Source organism: Odontesthes bonariensis, chromosome 12, assembly GCF_027942865.1.
Source record: "Odontesthes bonariensis isolate fOdoBon6 chromosome 12, fOdoBon6.hap1, whole genome shotgun sequence".
Lineage (NCBI taxonomy): Eukaryota > Metazoa > Chordata > Actinopteri > Atheriniformes > Atherinopsidae > Odontesthes > Odontesthes bonariensis.
The window spans coordinates 14714438-14728536 of NC_134517.1; the positions used below are offsets into that span (position 1 = coordinate 14714438).

At 40.8% G+C, this 14099-nt stretch overlaps 1 protein-coding gene across 2 annotated transcripts; it reads left to right on the plus strand.

The window, feature by feature from the left end:
- The first annotated feature begins 2285 nt into the window (after positions 1-2285).
- shox (shox homeobox) lies at positions 2286-12415 on the plus strand. 2 transcript variants are annotated; one of them, XM_075479206.1, is made up of 6 exons: positions 2286-2697; positions 4180-4388; positions 7735-7792; positions 7945-8054; positions 10016-10228; positions 10579-12415. In XM_075479206.1, exons 1-6 carry the CDS (start codon positions 2451-2453, stop codon positions 10666-10668), a joined length of 927 nt encoding a protein of 308 aa, XP_075335321.1. In that variant the 5' UTR covers positions 2286-2450; the 3' UTR covers positions 10669-12415. The 2 variants fall into 2 exon arrangements, with proteins under 2 accessions (XP_075335321.1, XP_075335322.1); XM_075479207.1 differs by having other exon boundaries at positions 7966-8054.
- Positions 12416-14099: the final 1684 nt, after the last annotated feature.

Consider the following 14099-nt stretch of genomic DNA (forward strand, 5'->3'; position numbering starts at 1 on the left):
CTGATTCAGAATAAAATTAATATCAATTTTGGATGATAATAATAATAATAATGATAATAATGATAATTTGAATAGTGGTAATTTTTCTACGTTTGTTCTCCAGCCAGTGGTGTTTTATTACTGCGGGCATTCCTCATGTCTGTGCCCCGCCACGCTGGCTAAAATAACCACAACAATTCCGGCATTGATTAAATTACTGAATAATTAAAAAACGACATGCTTTCGCTGGTGGAGCAGGAAAGGCGGGGTGTTGGAATGGTGCTGAGTGAGCGGCAAGTGAAAATATGATTGAGGCCCCTTTAAGAGTTTTTGGCCACTAAACTGTAGCGACACCAGCGTTGGTGTGTAAGTAGCATCCCTCCTGGATCTCCTCTGATATTCCTCCAGGCTGCTGCTGATTGGACAACACATTCCTCACGTCTGTGAGATGAGATTTTATATGCGATAGATATTTATAAAAAGTGGAACTGAGGAATCTGAGTTTGCTGCAGCAGTTGTTTGATGAGCAGAAATCAAATTAAAATTATATATAACATATTGAACGGACGCAGGGATACACGGTGCAGTGTGTTGTCTTATAATTGGGCACGGTGTTCGTCATTCATATTAAACAGGCGCTGCCTATAGGCCTTCTGGCAATATGTTTTTCTTTATTATTTTGGAAGAATGTTTTGTTGCAGTGGGGGATCAGATATCTTTGGCACTGGACGCCCTGCTGAAAGTAGAGGGAAATACATGAAAATAAAACAGAAATAAATGCATCGATCCTGGTAAACATTAAATCTATTACCATTAATTGAGTGCAAATGTCAGCCTTCTTCTATTTTATGTATATTCATACTGCTACAAGAAACAGCATTTTAAATTAGTCATCAACATGACACAAAGAACGAATAAGAACAATCTATTTTTATGGAATTTAAGATAGCACGCACAGAAGCCATGTGTAAAAGTTAAACATCTACTCTAATCTTATTCTAAGAGGTCTCCAATTGTGGATTATTCTTTACAATCACGTGCGCCCCTTGTAAGCATCACTTCATTGCAGAATGATATCGAGGCACACGACCAGCAGCGCAGATTTGCGTCTTAAAGAGGATTTGGGTCTATTAACAACAAAAGGCGCAGTTCATGGCACAGGGGAGAGACCTCGACTTGTGCGTCAGCCGCAGTGATGTGAAGCGGGCTCACTGATAAATGGAGAGACATCAAACCGAGTCATTAGAGAGCTGAGATATGAGGCTTTCACTGTGGCGGCCTGCTTAGGGCGACAGACCCAGGGGATCGCACTCCTCTCCCGGCCTTTTGTGTTTGCGTGCTGGACTGATGAACGACTTAGATAACGTTGAGCCATTATGGGCTCACTTATTCCCATGAAAACCCTGTAAATAGAGGGAACATTTTTTCACTGCTGGTATCTATTGATTTCTGTCCCACATTTGCAACCGGAGACCGCAAAGGATTATAACTGAATACTCAAATGGGACCCGAATTTCTAACAGCTAAATATTAATTATAACACTGTAGCGACTTTAATTACAGTGTTTTCCCGTCAGCACTGTGAACACTTGTCTGCAGAATATAAGATGCCAACAAACGGAAATTTGCCTGCATTGAAACAGTAGAATAAGAACTTTAGGCCCTTAACAAGTAGTTTTCTGATAGCCTACTAAAGGGCAGTCGTGGTTTTATTATTAGCCGCAGTGTTCATGCTGAAACATTTTTACCTGTATATTTTTTTTGAATAGCTACATTGCAAGTTTCAGATACTGATTTGACATCGCTTGTTGCCTTTACGCGTGCGTTTTGTCCAATAAATTGTGTGCCAGTCCGACCTTTGAGAAGTCAAATCAGCTGGCACAGCAGTGGCATTAGGTGGCTCATAAGCTTTCAAACACATTTACAAACTCAACAAACAAACAAAAAATAAATAAATAAAGGGGGAAGAAATCCCACAAACACCGTATTTGTATCTAGCAATAGCCCAACGTTGATTAAATTTTCGCTGAATTAATTAGACATAAATACAGCCTCCTGCAGGAGTGAGCCACCGTGGGCATTTTAATGACCCCATAATTCAATTAACCGCCTCCATCAGTTCCATCATTGATTTGTGGAAGAAGAAGGGGGAAAAAAAGCTGGTGAAAGTTGAATTCTGCAAAGTAGAGCCGGCCTGTAATTGCTCAAGACACAGAGATCGGAGGGAAGAGTGAGGGGTGGGGGGTGGGGGGCTGGGCCGAGGTGGCCGTGTATAAATAGTGTGCTCTCAAATACACAGTCACAACAGCAGGAGTGATCTCACCTCCTCTCCACCCCTTCTATCTATCGCTGCTGCCAGCCTCCAAAACAGAGCGTTATCCGTGAGCGGTGTAGACGGTGAGGCGCGCACACACTGAGAATTCACGGTGGATTTCCCCGACCAGGACCACTACTGACCGACAGAGTCGACCATGGAAGAACTTACGGCATTCGTGTCGAAATCTTTCGATCAGAAAAGCAAGGAGACCACCAAAGAGAGTATCACGTACAGGGAAGTTTTGGAGAGCGGCTTGACGAGGGCGAGGGAGCTGGGCAGCCCGGAGACAAACCTGCAGGACATAACAGACAGCAACCACTGCCCGGTGCATCTGTTCAAGGACCATGTCGAGCTGGAAAAGGAGAAACTGAAGGACTTTAATGTTTCGAGGGCAACAGAGGGTGAGGCTTTCGTTGTAGTTTTCAGAAATGTTCCGTGCCATGTCGAGCAAATGTCTCCCAAGTTCAGTAAGCCTTGAACAGGGAGCAACATTTTTTTGGAAATGCTTTCAAATCCGTGTTTTAGAAGAATTTCAATAGCGGCTTGAGCGTGTTTGATTTACGCCTGTTCCAGAAAGTTTGCTTTTGTATTCTGTGGTTATTTTACATAGCAGGAGGCGGGCCCTTCGTCCGAGCATAGTTTTAACTATTTAATGATTGTTTCCAGACATTCATTTAAAAATAAAAATCTGTTTTTTTTCTGCCATTTGTTTTTTAGCGTATCTAAATATTCTTGAATAATTTATATACATTAGATCTGAGCTGTTTACTAATGACTTTAGTCACATAGCTTTTAACAAGCCTTCTGTGACTGCATGTCAGGCTTTTTTTGCTTCGCTTTATTTTCATTCGCATTTCACGTGTTCTTCGTGATATTTTGTAAATCAGACTGTATTTTCAAATAAATTTATTTCTATACGTCCCCTTTTAAATTTATAGCTTGAAGAACTCCCGAAAGCCAATTAAACAGTTTTCACCTGCGATCTAAGATGATCTGTTTGTTGACAAAAAAATCTGAAACTGAACACGCTATTAAAATGTATCTTCCTCTAATTAATTAAGTGTTTATAAAGTGGACACAGGCCTCCTTTTAATTTACGGAGTAAATCTGACTTATTTAAGGGGTCAACATGCTACTGTATTATTTGGCCTCATACGTCAAAACTTGTTTCGTCTGCATGGGATTATTTTGATAAGCATTTATGTAAGAATCAAACGGCTTTCAATTTTGGAAAAAAAAAAAAAAAACTGTTTCACGTCAGGAAACTACAAACAGTAAAATGCAACTGAACAGACCAGTAATTATAGCAGCTGTCGACTCTGTTACTACTAATAGGAATGATAGTGATTTTACAGTATGGCCTGATAAAAACGGATACATAACATAAACCAATGCAGCTTCTCATTTTGATGGTGGGAATTACAGAAATTTCATGTTTTAAATGAAAAAAAAAAGAAAAGAAAAAAGAAATCTTAAGATTAACTAGACTGAAGTAACTTTGGCTAATGGAGCCTTTTCTCCATTTTGCCAAATCTTAACTGTGTTCTTTAAGGCTTCCCTATAAGTCTTGAATGCCATGTAGTGACTGATTACTTGTGTAACGGTACTGACTTTGCACGCTGACTTATGGAGGCTGATATGCAGCCGCAGGCCTCTGCCTTGAAGAAACAGGCTGTGTAATGTTTGTGTGTTGCTGTCAAACTGCCTGGCCTAAGGCCCCTATCAGGGCCCAGTGATGGGGGGCCAGTAATGTGCATAGGTTATGCATTAGTATATGTAGTTGCCTCGCTTAACGAGGCACTGTGTTTGTGTATCTGGGGCGAGATGAAAGGTTAAATGTTGCGTCTTCTTTTTTTCTCCTCCATTCCCGGGCCGTTTAACAGGGATATACGAGTGCAAGGAGAAAAAAGAGGACGTGAAATCTGAGGACGAGGACGCACAGGGCAAACTGAAGCAGCGGCGGAGTCGCACAAACTTCACCTTGGAGCAGCTCAACGAGCTGGAGCGGCTCTTCGACGAGACGCACTACCCGGACGCGTTCATGAGAGAGGAGCTGAGCCAGCGGCTGGGACTGTCTGAGGCCAGAGTGCAAGTGAGAATTTACCTTATAGTCGTTTCTTTTGTGTGTGTGTGTGTGTGTGTGTGTGTCTGGTGCAAAGGCAGCTGTCCGTGTTGTGCTGCTGTGTGTTCAACAGAGAAGAAACTTAATGTTTTTCGATAATATTCCTTCAAGGACCGGTGCCTCCGAAGCGTTTTTTTTTTTTTTTTTTTGCGCATTGTCTGCTGGTGGCAATATTATTTGTGCTGTGATGCAATTTTCCGGTCCTTTATGGACAGTATATGAATTAATGTAGTTCATGCAGGCTTACGCGAACTGTGTGGTGACGCTGTGGGAGTTATAATTGTAGGCTATAATCAGTCCTACAAACAAACACACACTGTCATGTAAGAAAAAAACAAACAACAATGCGCCTCAATAGGATGGAAACAAGACATCATGAATTTATCCAAAAATTAATTAACACTTCCGGAAAAGGTGAGAATATATGAAACATAATTGCAACATTGGCCCCTCTTCTTCCTATTGTCTTATTCTAGTTCTAATATTGCTCCCTCGTGTTGATCATATGGGCCTAAACTTATGTAAATGATACTACCAAATTGGCCCGTTGCGTCCAAAACACGTTTAAAAAACAGCAATACTATGTTCATAGTTTTGTGACATAGAGACGTAATTATGTGTCCTGCAACATTAAGAATTAAAATTAGGAATGGAAAGGGGGCAGGCTTATTCGTTCACATGCAGATTGGCTTCACAAACTGGACTGATAAATGATGCAGCCTCTGTGGTTGAAAAAACAAACAAACAAAAAAACCACCGAGTATGCATAATTTTTATAAAACTCCTTTGGGTGGTTTACAAAGTCTCTTTTATCCACCAATAATTTCAGTTCTTTGTGAAATTGTATAGGATCCCCTGTAAAGAGTCATACTTTGCTGGGATTTGTTTTTTTTTAAAGAACCTGCAGGACAACTGTGCATTTTAAGATTTGGTGCAGACTTTCACAACAATTCATGTTTAGACATATATCTAAATGGAGAGGAATTTCCAGTTGGTTTGTACCCTCTGCGATAGGCTTCAATAATGAAAATGAATAATGCATGTTTGATGAGAAGTGGATTGGTGGCAGTCATTTACGTCAAACTTTGCTAAATTGCTGTAAATCATCCAGGATGTAACGACCATGTGAACTCGCAGCGGTGGGCCTGTAGAGCCTAAAACGCACGATCCTAACAACCTTGAGGAGAAAAAAATAAAACAAAACACAGAAGCAAAACAAAAATAAACAAACAAACAAACAAAAAGCTTCCCAACAATGATTGAAATGAATGAAGAGCCCGAATGGCTGCTTCAGGGGACGCGCTCTTATGTCAGCTCGTATCCCTCCTCATTTTCTTTGTAATATCTGCCACTGGCTTGATGTAGTGTCCCCATAAAAAGAGATTAGAAATAACTCAATTGTGGGCCAACTCTGCCGCTGTTCAGATATATCTAATCGGATGAATAAACTCCATCATAGAGCTTTATGGGCGCAGCGACTACCATTTTGAGCTGAATACTGTCGGACTTGGTTGACAGTATAATGCAGTAACTCTGCAATCATGGCTAATAAAGTGTGTTCATTAGGATAATTTTATGGTGTGAATGTAGTTTAGAAAGTCCTAGCAGCCTGAGTGTGTGCGTGTGCGCGCGTGTGTGTTTCAACTGATCAAATGGACACTGAACGCGCTAAAAATCCACTCATCGTGGAAGATAAAACATTGTAAAAACCTTTGCGGGCTCTCTTTTAGGGCGCCCGGACATGTTTACTCCAGCACACGCCAGTGAATTGCAGCAGGGTTGTTGCAGGCTGTGAACCTGCGCTCCGAGCAGCTGTCAATGAATCTAATTGAAAGTTATGAGAGCTTGGTGAGGAGCAGGCAGTAATTCAGTTAGGACTAATATCTTTGGGTTTCTGGCGCGCTGCTAAATTAAATGTCATTATTCACTGTCTCTTGTAAAAAATCAAAAAGGAAATGAGATTAGGGTATTTGTGAAGCGCATCATTGAGTGGTCCTTAATGAAGAAATAACTGTCTGAACCAGTGTAGTTCACTTTGCTTAACATACTGGAACGTAATTGGAATTGATCTCGTGCCCGTCTAATATTAGCCTTGATTTATCTGAGGGATTACTGTACGTCTATGCAAAATCACCTGGGATTTTCATAAACACCTTTACCACCCTTTACCACTATTGTACCGATCACAGCCTATATAATAACGTCAACTCGTAAAAGCTTTGAGTAATAATAGCAATAGGCTACTATACTGCAACTAATAATAATAACTTATGTTTGTTATAGCTCTGGTATTGCTGATGGAACGTCACTTGTGTGACATTCTAACTCCATACTACAGGCTTCTTATTGGAGGATAGAGCGACATATTTCAATTTTCTCGACACTTTTCTGCCCTGCCCGCTCCTCTCCTTCAGCCCCTTGTCAGTTTTCTTCTTTTCCTGCCCTGCAGCCCATCGGCATATGGCTGCACGTCGCTCCGCGCGCTGCTGTAAACGGCGTCGTGGCACCCCGAGTCATCATCAGTCTGCGCCCTTTGTGGTCGGTCGGCGACCGGTCGCTAATATCGCATCTGTAAAAGATAATCACTGCGGGGTCGAAGGGGAGGGGAGATAATGTTATTCAACGAGTCAAATTAAGTTGATGGTGATTAACAATAGGCCGTAGCCTGCAGCTTCAAAAGCAGTCAGCAAATTGGAACGTCCTGAACGATTTTTTTTTTCAAGTGTCTTAAAGACATTTGGACACGGTTTTCTTGTGATATTACAGTGCAGTACTGTTGTGTGATAGTTGTAGCCGAAACTGCTTTTTTATGCGTGTAAAACTAATCTAACTGACATTCTCATGTTCTATTTATACTCCATTGAAATTTATTGTGATGGAGATTTTCAAGTTTACTGTGTTTGATCTCCATTTATGTATACACACACATACATACACATACTTATGCATATATGTATATACATATATATTCATGTATACCTTTTTTGTTTTTTGTTTTTTTTTTCCGTTTTTTCCCCCTTTATTCCAAAATGTATTTTTTTTTAGCATTTTCTGGTCAAATTTGTCTGATTTCCTTTCTTGTCGAGTCATTTGGCACCTTTTATTTGTAATAACAATTGATGGTAAAGTTAGAAATGAAGAAGATTTCATTTGCTTAGGTGTAAGCTGTGCCTACGTTTTTTTGGTTGGTAACAAAAAACTGGCCCATCTTTCGACTGTAATGATGTTCTAACAATTTGTTGACTATAGACCAGGTTTTAAAAAGCTGATATAGCCAGTATCACTAATACTCTTTTTCTCCCCCCTCAAAATGCAGGTTTGGTTTCAGAACAGAAGAGCAAAATGTCGAAAGCAAGAAAACCAGATGCACAAAGGTAAATCTCATCTCCTCTAAACGTTTGAATGATCTTACTTGTATATTCTCTTATTTAATGTTATCAGAATATATTTATCGTTTTACAATTTGACCAGTTTCTTGTAAAAACTCCTCATCTCACATAACAACAACTGTCTGGCTGTCTGACAGACATCTTTCCCTTCTCCCCAGGTGTCATTCTGGGCAGTGGCAGTCACCTTGATGCGTGCAGAGTAGCCCCCTATGTCAATATGGGCGCCCTCCGAATGCCTTTCCAACAGGTAGGCCACATTTCAATATTAGCAGGAGATGACGGAGATTAAAATGTATAAACATTTAAGTCAAAGAAAGCAAGCTTGGAGTGTAGAAAAGTGTAGAAAAGTTTGAAACAAATCTGAAAATTCAGCATCTTGTAAAGCAGAGGTGAAACCTGTCGGATCTTTGAAAAAACAGGCCAAGGGAGTGACAAGGCTGTCTGTGTGTTTCTGTGCGTTCATGTTTGGTAAAATTGGCCTCAAAGTAATTGTCCTATAATTGTGCATTTACATGCACATACACAGCTGCATTATGAGGGTGATGAGAGACTGCGAATATGTGTTGGATGGGGATGAAGCAGCTAACCTCCTGGCTCGGCGGAGTGGGACGGATTGTATAGGAAAGAGAGTGGAGAGGTGGACTTAGATTTGATCTGCTGCTATCTACTTTTGCATCCTGACTGCTGTGTTGTCTGCTTGACCCTTGTGAAAAGCAGAGGCCTAATTAAGCCAACAGTGCGGCAGGCGTGAGCACATAAAAGGGATGATGAAAGCAGGGAATGGAGTGGGCTCTGATGGATATTGGCGTTGAGCTGCACTGGCAGGGGTGGAGGCTTGCATACTGAGAGAGGCACGATGCATGAAGCTGAAATTGGCAGAAGGCTTCCACAGATTCAGATATTACAATGCAGCATATGCATATAAGACAAGTGGATGGCTTGAGATTTGCACGGAGAAGGTTATAACTTGTACCTGCGAGGTCGTGTCCTTCTTTACTCTTTAAAGCTTCTCACGTTTTTTTGTTTGAGGCTAACTTTCATGCATTTGTGCACAAATTTATACAAAAAGGGCAGACACACACAAACACACCCCTTAACACACGAACATTTTGAACCTTTCCCACATGTTTTGTCGGCAGGAGATCAATTTCTGTCACAACCCCCAACTGGAATTACTCCACAAAATCAAGTTTCGTATTGGTTTTCCATCATTGCGTCTGCATTTTAATCCAACGTCAGTGCACCACACAGTTGCAAAATCAGTCACAGCAGAAGTTTGTTACCTGATGGGTAACTAGTACATTAGATTAAGTGGAGGGGGGTTAGCTGTTTACAGAGGGTTTTGTTTGGATGCCATATTACGGTGCTTAGCAACCATGAATTTTGTGGTTCAAAGTAGTTTCCCCTTTCATTTGACAACCTCAGCTCAAGTAATTTTTTTTGTTATTTTCATGCCAATTTGAAAAGAAGAAAACTGGAAAAAAAACCCAAAAAAAACATTTAGTCAAGTTAAAACTTTGACTTTTTATCGTTCTATTTTGGTTGGAAAAGAAAAGCATGAAATACTTTGGTTTTCCCTCTTCTTCCCGTGGTGTTTGAAACACATGAGAAATGGCAACGGGCTCAGCTCTCTCCCTCTGAAGTAAGCTGATGCTTAATTTTCACCTACTTCGTATAAAATAATTGCCAAGAATGTGAAAACTGATATCCTATGCTCCTTATGGTTTCTGTTTTCCTCTTGACTCAGGAATATGTCTGAGTAAATATTTATGACTCCAAATATCTGAATGTCTTTTTAGTGCAAAATTGTTTATTTATGCAATTGAATACATAATCAGGATAACAAGACTGCATATTTCCAAAGGGTATAACAGAGTCCTCAGTCTGAATTAAAGAAATCTGTTCTGGGTCCTAGAGAGACTTTGATTCTCAGAGATTAAATTGGATGTGGTGTCTGAGTGCAATGTATGATTCATTAACTTTTAGAATAGCTGACGTGAAAAAAGGACTAAGGCGCAGAGTGCAGCCCTTAACTATTTTCTTAGAAAACACACTGTAAGCAACAGCTTTAAGGGGGTAAAATTTGAGGGCAAATTTAATAGCGTCAGACTGTGAAACCTAAATCCTCAGCCCTCCTCTCACACACATGCGCGCACACACGCCTCGGGGACTAATGCTGACAAACTTTTTTTTTTTGCTGTCCTGCAGGTCCAAGCACAACTCCAGCTAGATGGGGTCACCCACTCCCACCCTCATCTGCACCCTCACCTGGCTGCTCATGCTCCCTACCTGATGTTTCCACCCCCTCCCTTTGGACTACCAATTGCATCCCTCGCCGATTCGGCCTCTGCAGCAGCAGCGGTGGCGGCAGCTGCCAAAAGCAACAGCAAGAACTCGAGCATCGCCGACCTGCGACTCAAGGCAAGAAAACACACCGAGGCTCTGGGACTCTGACCCCACCGGGCTACCCCTCCGCTCGCCTGATGCCCATAATCGCCTCTCACACAAGACTGAGCCTGTGAAAGGGCCGTGACACTCACAGCTAAAACTAAAATAAACAAAAACACTGAGGGAGAATGAAAGAGAGGAACACATACAGAGAGAGGGGAGAGGGAGTGTGTGTGAGAGAGGAGGGGGGAGAACAGTGGAGGAAGAAAATAAAAAAGGAGGAGGGAGCGAGAAAATTGTCACAAAACCAGCTGCCAAAACAAACCACTTGTAAAAGGGTAATTAAATACCAATGAAATCACCTTTTACTTTTCGCCCAACAGGCAGGACTTCTGCGGGGCCAGTGGCTCAGTCCACTCCAGGCACAGATCACATCCCAAGGACCATACAAACACATGTGGATGTCAGTCTGAGGGCCAGGCCGGGGGCCCTTAGACCAGAGGACTTTAGAACAAAGCAAACTGACAGGCAGCAGCGGAGCCAAAAGCAGAGTCTCGTTGACGCTGGCTGCCGCGATGCTGACAATGCAAAGTGTTGAGCTTGGTGGAAACAGACCCACACACCACCTCAACGAGGCATTGGAACGGCTCTCACCTACACACCTTGCCCGCGCCCCACCCATCACTAGAAAAAAAGCTGAAAACATTTTTAGAAAAAAAGGCCATATTTTGTCTCCAACCACTGTGTTCCCTGCTGCTGCCAAGTGCATGAGCTCTAATAGAGGACCACTCTTGGACTGGTCTCCATCCACACCTGACAAAAATCGCTCAGCCACAGTTTTTAACACTGCCATTCACTGCCCACAACCCCTTCAAAGTCAAAGGTCTCCATCAGAGTCCGATATCCTTGTCCTTACGGACTGGACTTGTGCTGTGATGAAAGCAACAATTTCCTTTTTCTTTGCTGCGGAGGGGAGAGACAATGTTATGTGCTGCTGGGCATGTGTCGGCAAGACTTTGTTTGCGTTTCTCCTTACAGTGTGCTCTCCTTCTCTCTCTGTGTCTTTATTTCTTTCTTGTTGTGTTGTATTTTGGGTAAAGAATTGAAGATAGCCTTTGCACTTCAGGTCTTGTATGTGGGTGTTTACAAATGGCCCCACAAGCAGATACTGCTTTACTAATTGAAAAGCGGGGTGGGGGGGGAGTGGGATTTTGATATCGTCATGTGATCAGCAAAAATGACATAATCTTGGATTAAAGGGTAAAGGGGATTTTGTTTCTTTTCTTCTTTTGTATTTCTGAAAATATGAAAAACGCATCAGTCAAACTGAAATGCAATGGTGTGCAGTTTAAGTGCAATACTGTAAATAGCGAAAAAAAAGAAAAAAAGTTAAAAACAGCTAGCAGTTAATCCTCAACAATAAAGAAGCCCAATGATTTTTTTCTTTTCTTGCTGTTTTTATGCATTGTTGGAGAATTGTGTTTCTTTTTGTACGGCAGTGTGATTTTTGTTTTGTTGAAGAAAAGTCACCCCAAATCAGGTGCCATATTTCACATAATTTCTATGTACTCAGACAGTTCATAGACATCAAGCACAGCTGTCACATGTTAAAGAAGACATTTATCACATTTTCGGATGCTGCGGAGAATTGGAAAAGAATCTAGTCAAAATAGTGGGAAATATCTGTGATCAAATCAACAAATCTGCACTGCAACCCGAACCAAGCAGTTCTTTTACAATATAATTAGTTTTATTTTGCATGTGTTATGTGACTTTTCATCATTAATTTCAGATAATCCAGACTGTACTTTACAAACTGCTCCACACAAAATGCTTACGGCTGAATTTAAAGATAATTTTGACAACATTTCAAACACTGCTGCGCTAAATATGTAGAACCATTTCAGGTCTACATACCTCTGACAGTCACCAAACATAATTTTCTATGTTAACAGACCTCCATTTAGAAATGTTTATCTATGTCTCCATTTTAAATTAAACATATGGTTGTTTTATTTATTATTTTGTCTGAAAGTTTATGAAAAGTCGAACTACAATTGTACATTTTTACATGGCTTTGCATTTATTTTTGTATGTTTTTTTGTGTTGAATTTTAATTAGGAGGTGTGGCAGTAGTGCATTGTTTGCCTAAAAAAAATGTAGCGTGTCAGAGTTTACAAACATTTCAGGGATGGTTGAATTAAACTATACTCCATGGAATTTGTTGTACCCATTAAAATTATTACCATTTCATATGCAAGCATGCCTAAACATGAATCATCGTACAGTTTGTTTTATTCCCCTTTTGATTCACAAAATATGAATGTACATCTTGTACAAGTAAACTATCAATAAAGTTATAAATATTTGTACTTGAGTTTTAAAATAATTGTTAAAAGCTGCACAAGAAAACACTTTGGGTTCCAACATAAATTAATGCAAAGGCTGCTTACTTTGTAACCGAGTTTACACAAAAACATTAACAACACAATAATCCCTGTAACTTGCTTGGAAAGACAATAGTAACCACATTTTAGCTACAGTGAAACACTAATCCCCTTCCACAATTTCTTGGGCATTTGCGACGTCCTGATTAATGCTACCCAGGTCTCGCACCATTCTGTGTTGGATGTCAGCAACTGTGCGAATCAATGTCAGTATCAGTTTAGAGTTGACATTCACGACGTAGACTCTTTGTTAGCCGGCTTAGCTCATCACATCCAATCTATGCCATACTCTAGCAGAGAAAATTGGACTGCTACAAACTCCAAATGCAACCTGATTCCCACTATTTGCCAAGACACAGAGTGAAGCGGTATGGAAAGTGGGGCTGCAATGTCGTCAAATAGAAGCAATATGGCTGTAACTGGAGTGTGGCTGAAAAGTAGAGAGAGAGTGATAGATCTGAGGCATGCTGAACATGTAATGTTTTCTGACCGGGATGCTCAAAGATGTTTTGTTTCAATGACAAGCGATTAACTTTGAGCGGTGGATATAAGAAGGCCATGATTTAGGATTTGTTCACCTGCATTTTGAGTTCATACAAAGTTGCATACACCCTCCATTTGTTCTACCCACACATACTAAATTTTGTACATTTAAAATGGTTGGCCTCTTTTTTAAGTATATTAGCTTCCTTTGGGAACTTAATTCAAGATGTGTGTGTGTGTGTACAAAGTAATTACACCATGTTCTATAGTGCCTTATTGTCTGAAACCCATACACAGAGTTAGCCCAAATGGCATCCTGTTGAGTGTGGTACCCCCAAGAAGGTCGCTGCACGTTTAATTTGTACCTTTTTGCTCATACATCAAGATTGAGTGATATAGTCGCAGACTGATGGCTCTGTATTTACCCAGTGACCCCTCTGGCTGGGGTCTGGTCTGGAAATAACAGCATCCTTTTATGTGTACTAATAATTAGCAAGGCACACATAGCCATCCATCAACCACCAATGAGCCATGGCTGCTTTGTCAACATGCTCAAGCACATAAGCTATTTATGTTGGCCAAAAGTAACAAATACACAATAATATATTAATAGAGTGGAGGAGTGAGGGTGTACGCATGTGAGTGTGGGCGCATGTAGTTGAAGCTTGTGCTTGACATTAATTTGAAATCTGCTTTTACCGATGCATTGCTTTTTGCTAATATGTTGTTGTCTTGTCTCATAGTTATGGATCCTCAGTTGATTTAATGTTCTGGCACAAATGAACACATTTTCAAGTAGCAGTTTTGATCTTTAGAAAAAGCCGCAGATCTGACTTTTTTTTGCCTTTTTTCTACCATTTTCAGTCTGTCTGCTTTGGGAAGCAAAAAGTCTGAGCCATGGTGCAACACTCCACTAGCCTATCAGAGGTCAAGTGCTCAGGGGTCACGTGAAAATACTTTTTTATCACATTTCA